The sequence below is a fragment of the Equus quagga genome, chromosome 8 (genome assembly GCF_021613505.1).
Source record: "Equus quagga isolate Etosha38 chromosome 8, UCLA_HA_Equagga_1.0, whole genome shotgun sequence".
Classification (NCBI taxonomy): Eukaryota; Metazoa; Chordata; class Mammalia; order Perissodactyla; family Equidae; genus Equus; species Equus quagga.
Window position 1 is genome coordinate 66,237,197 of NC_060274.1, and position 6,000 is coordinate 66,243,196.

At 33.0% G+C, this 6,000-nt stretch overlaps 1 protein-coding gene across 3 annotated transcripts in view; it reads left to right on the plus strand.

Annotated features, from left to right (window-relative positions):
- Positions 1–3,673, plus strand: part of MIOS (meiosis regulator for oocyte development) — a 45,613-nt gene extending 41,940 nt beyond the window's left edge. For all 3 annotated transcript variants that reach the window (XM_046669798.1, XM_046669800.1, XM_046669799.1), the window contains 2 exons: positions 575–704; positions 1,503–3,673. In XM_046669798.1, the coding sequence (XP_046525754.1) occupies positions 575–704; positions 1,503–1,599 (227 nt within the window). In that variant the 3' untranslated portion in view covers positions 1,600–3,673. The remainder of the gene's footprint in view (positions 1–574; positions 705–1,502) is intronic.
- Positions 3,674–6,000: the final 2,327 nt, after the last annotated feature.

Consider the following 6,000-nt stretch of genomic DNA (forward strand, 5'->3'; position numbering starts at 1 on the left):
AATTTCTCTAGTGTATTTACCTAGAGCTAGAATTGCTAAATCATACTGTTTGCTAATGTTTTACTTAAGATTTTTATGTCTATTCAGGAGGGAGATTGGCCTGTAATCTTCCTTTCTCATATTATCTTTGTGTGGTTTGTTAGCAGAATTACACCAGTGTCATGAGTGCATTGGGGAATTTCCCTTTTTTCTTCCCTAGTCTTTGGAAGAGTTTGTATAGATGGAAATTACTTGCTCCTTCAATGTTTGGTAGAACTCCTCTGTAAACTGGGCTTGGTATTTTCTTTGTGGGAGGATTTTAAACTACTGATTGTTTTTCTAAAGTTGTTAATTCAGATTCCTTCTTAGTAAGTTCAATAATTTATATTTTTCTATTTTTATTGGCGATTAAAAGTGTTAAATAAACTCCTTTTATATGGTATTGTTTTAATCGAAACTGGATCCCAGCATTAAAATTGCTATTTCAATATGATATGTGATCTGTATTTGGACATAGTTTTAGAAAGACCATTTAAGAAACTGTGAATAAAATATTGTGATATAGTTAACGAAGACAATTGTTTTTAACCCATAGGAGGATCCAAATCAGATGAAAAAGTAGACTTGAGCAAGGACAAAAAATTAGCTCAGTTTAACAACTGGTTTACGTGGTGTCACAATTGCAGGCACGGTGGGCATGCTGGACATATGCTTAGTTGGTTCAGGTAATCAGCACATTCCTTCTTTAACAGGCTTGGAGTTAGAGGAGATAAAACAGCCTTTTAAATAGTTCAGGTTTATACAGCCAAAGGATGAATTTCTTTTTTACTGTCACTTGAGTTAACAAAAGTGGTGTCAACATTTCTGTCGTTAGATATCCTATGTAATCTTAAAGTATAAAATTAATTTATAAGAAATAGTTTAAATATTATGTATGGGTTAAATGATAGCATTCTTTAACTGTATTTTATTTATTTGAGGAAAGCATATGTTTGTTTTTTACAGCTGACTGAATTTCCTATCATGTATAATATATGATTGAATTAAATGATAGAGTACATATCAAACCATTACATCAGCTATCTTCTAAGTAAGCTACTTAGGTAGTAAGTGAACACCTCATGCAATGGAGACTCTCAAGACATATTTAACTTTTACTTTGAAGAGTGCCAGTGGCCCTGTCCTCATTACTATAATTTTTACACCCAGTTTGTCACATTGGCTTTAATTTAAAATCTGAGCACATCCCTGTCACCTTTGTAACTGTAAATGAGATATCACATTATATATTTAGAACATAAAGCTATTCATTCATTTTTTCAGTAACTTTCTCTCCAATTCAGCTTTGCAATCATTTCTAATTTAATGCTCTTAGTACTTTTTATCTTTGGGTTTTAATTCCTGTATTTTTCCAAATGCCATTTTGAAAAATTGCATTATAGGTATTGATAAGTATATAGATAAATAAATGTATATATATGTATAATCTAGATGTTTAACTGTTACTTGACCTATTTTTTTAGGGACCATGCAGAGTGTCCTGTTTCTGCATGCACGTGTAAATGTATGCAGTTGGATACAACAGGGAATCTGGTACCTGCAGAGACTGTCCAGCCATAAAATGTTATCACCGAAAGAGAAACCTTCAAGTGTGGAGCTTTCTAATAGATGTCCTTCATAGCTCGAAAACATACCTCAGAACAAGTCACTCATGACTTTCCTGTAGTGGGAAAATAAATCATTCTATAAAATCAGCAGTTTGATGTTTGAGTGATTTCAGTGTGCTTCAACAGAGACAAATACTGCTGAAATGAACATCAGAGTGTGGACATGAATTCTGTTCAGTAGGTTGAAAAAGTTCATTTTGTAAGAACTAGAGGGTTTTGTTGAAATTATGAACACTGTGCAAGCAGAGTTTCTGGAATAATCAAGAACAAACTTTGAACCTGTGTCTTCCAGGCTGAAATTGGATATCTTTCAGTAAAATCTGTACACTTGAAAATAGAATAAAATGACCAATTCAGTGATTCAGATGACAGTTTAAGCTCACTCATGCTTAGATTCCTTTCAGATGAAATTGTAGATTTTTACTTTTAGAATTGGATAGCCCATACCCCACACTGGAAAATAACTTTTATCGAGGTATGGTTAATATATATTTTTTAAGAAGTCTTTCTCTCATACACTTTCATTTTAAGATAAGAAATCTTTTGGCACAGACCATTATTGTCTTCCTAAGAAAAGCCAAAATTGAGAATGTATCTTACACTTTTTCTCTCCTGAAGCAAAAAATATGTACCATTTCAGGGAAACATGCTATAAAATTTTCAGTTCCAGTCTTTTGCTTTCCAATGTCCTGATTTGTCTTCAAAGATTTCTCTCCCTGTGAATTCATCATCTTATGCTCATCATCTCAGAGCATTTTACTGAACACAAAGTCTATGCAAGATTATATGTGATCACCATTCAGCATAATCTGTGTCAGTATGTCTTGCTGTCAAATTCTGTCCTGTTTTGGAATACCTTTTTTTTTCCTAAGGTAAACTGGGAGATGCTGGGGAAAAAAGGGTCACTTTGGAGACAATTTTACTTTAAATGTAGTTTCTAAAAGTAAGTATACTCAGGCCAATTTAGTGGCTTCATTTTAAAATTTTATTTTTTCCTTTTTCACACCTGGATAGTTGGAAGAGAAATACCAAGGATTTGTAGCATGCTTCTCTATCATCTGACATATTCAGAGGACTGACCTGAATTTTGTAGTTGAAGTTGTATTCCTAGATAAAATAAAAGGAAGCCTAAAACAATTATTTTATAGATTTTGGAGAAAGAAATATCTTAAACTAAAGAATTTTAGGAGCTTTCATGTTAGCACTTTTACCTGATGAAATTAAGGTCTATTAGATTAGTTTGAGGTGTGACCTAAATATTGAACAAAAGTAAGTTAAGTTTCTTTTTACTTTGAGATCTGATACAGAAGACCCTTTTCTAGGAAAACATTGCATATCTACTGTATTACATATTGGCTCTAAACCCTCATCTAGGTGACAATCTGCTTTTGAAATGAAAGAATTGAGAATGGTTAGTAATTTTTTACAAAGATTTTATTAAGGGGACTTTTTCCAGTCTTCTTTTAAGTAAATCTTCCTGATTTCATTTTACTAAAACATTACCTTTACCTTTAAAATTGCTTGAAGTGTTCCTTTCAAATTTACTATGTCCTAAATATGAAAAGTCAGCTTTAAGTAATGTCAGACTATCATATACATTTTCATTTCTCCAGAGCTAAAGTAAGATAAAATTACTGAATTTATATTTAGAATAGGGTTATATCTAAAATATTTATGATTTTTGGAAATATAATAAGACAAACATAAAGTCTATTATTTAAATAATCTTGTTTGTAATCATATAGGGTGAAATTTTTAAGATTATTTGTTTATGCCTATGTGTCAATCTCCTAATATTTTCTGTGAAGCCCAAATATTCATATGTGATGTCTGTTATGTTTGTTTTACATTTCCCTATATGTGGACCATGAAAATAGATTCAAATTATTTTTCTGTTTTTGTTACTAGGTCGCTGATGTTTGGGTTTCTAAACTCAAGATATTTTACCTAAACACATTCAATAGAAGTGTTTAATAAAAGTGTTTTTATTACTTTTCAAAAGTTGAATAAATCTGAGTTGAAGTCAACATGTCTAATCTAGAGATTATCTATTACTCATCTACAAATAATCCAATAAAGTAGTATTTGTACTTACTTTGATGGAAAATTTGATACTTAATCTTAGAAGTAACATTTTTTTAGGCTCTATTTTTCAGTTTAATATGCTTTCCAGAATCGTTATTATTATTTAAAATGGTATATTTAAAAAGTAGCTTTCCGTTGTTAATGCTACACATGGTAAGTACTGTATTAAAGTTAGAATCAATATAGTTCTGCATTTAATTGCATGGCTGGATTTAATTTCAGTCACTCATTTGACTGCAAATATTAAAAGTATGGGCTTTGAAATTTAAATTATAATCCTAGCCCCAGTATCTGGGCCAAGTGACTTGACCTTTCCTCCTATGTTAAAGGTACAGAAATACATGCCTCATAGGGTGATTGGGGGTGTTAGGTGATGAAAGAAACAAGAAGTGCCATTTCATTGTCACAGAGTAAGTGTCCTATAAAGGTATTGATTAACAGGCACTATAACCCTAATCTTTACTAGTTACTCATGAGTTAGTACTTTGAAATTGAATATGGTATGATTTAAACGAAAGATCTACATTTGTCTCAGGAGTGAAAATTTCCCAAGAACTTGTTTTCCCAAATCTGGATAAATTATGGCATTTCTTTTGATGTAGGACTTAGCTACTTTTGTTTATCCTATATTTAGATTATTACTTTTTGCTGTATGAAGGAACCCTCCAAATGACCACCTTGGAGTTTAATGTGATATAGGAGTGAACCCAGGGATGAAAGTTTGGTGAATCTGGACAGTTAACCAGTAATTCTTGAAAACTTGAGGTTTTCATATCTGTAGTCAACTCTTAAATCCTGGCCTTCTTTGGAGAAAGCATCCAGCATTATCTCGGTGAAAGCCTTCCTTCTCTGCCTTTCTATTAGAGTTGATGTTCATTTAAGTTAAAATGTTGGGGCAGTAGTGGTAATAAAAGAGGAAGTACACTGTGAGATTTGTTCCCCCTTGGGACAACCATAATTAAAACAAGTGGGCACTAATTAGTTGTACGTGTCTAACATCTGCTTGGATACGTCAGAGGAGAGACGACGTGTTAGGTGTTAATTCAGCGTCCTCATATGAAGTGCTTGTGACCCACGTGGCTGTGGGGCTACTTCTGTGACATCATTGGCCTGTTTTCCCTCTTGCCCCCAAATCTTGTAGGTTATTTTGCTGATTATAAAAAGCAGCACTTTACAAAAATATTAATTTTTCCAGAGTATCGAGACAGAAGGAAAGCTTCTCAAATGTCTTTAAAAGCTAAAGTAACCCAGATATCAAATTAACGTAGATTGCCAGAACAAAGAACTAATTTCACTTAGGAATATATGTGATAAATTCATAAGTAAAATGAATATCAAATCCCACAGTATACTAATCAGAATAAGAGTTACTGTTGGTGCTTATTATGTGCCAAGTATCGTGCACATTATCCCCTTTAGTCCTCAGAGTAGCCCTATGAGGCGAGTGTACTATTACGGTTCCCACTCTATACATGAGGCAGTTAAGGTGTAGGGATGTTAGGTTATTTGTCCTGGGTTACACAGCTCGTAAATAGCAGAGCCGAGATTTAGACTCCAGTAGTCTGACGTCCCAATCTGTGCTTTTAATTACTCTCTTATACTTCTATGTACTACTTTATGGGCTTTGTATAAAAGCATAATCCACTATTGACAAAGAAGGGTTTATTATATTTCGTATTAATACGTCAAAAGAGAAAAACCATGTCAGTAGCTTTTTGGATGTAAAAGGCATTTGATAAAATTCAAAAATTGATTCCTAATTTGTTTTTAGGATTTAGTTTTTAGAAGACAAAGGAGATGTTTTTCCTCTGTTTTTTCCTCCTGTCTATCTCAAACAGCTGGCATCATGCCTAGTGGAGAAATACTAGAATCCTTCCCATTATAGACAGGAATAAGACAAGGATCCTGTTATTACCACTGATTCTGCACATAACAATGCAGAAGAGGAAAGTGGAAGGAGGCATGCCCTTGCTTCTTTTCCAAGGCCTTGAAGTTTGCTGTGGCAAAAGGACCATAACAGTTAAAAGGCAAGCAAACTGGTAAACTACAACATGCATGACAAATTTAACAGCCTTAATTCTCAAAGAGCATTCTCAAATCCATAAAGAAAAGGCACAACCAATAGATAGTATTGATCAAGGATTTGTACAGGCAACATAAAATGTCCAATAAATATATACAAACGTTTCATCAGTAACAAAGAAATGCTGATTAAAATGATAGTAGGATACTGTTTACCTGCCTATGTAGGTTAAAAAGAATAATAAGA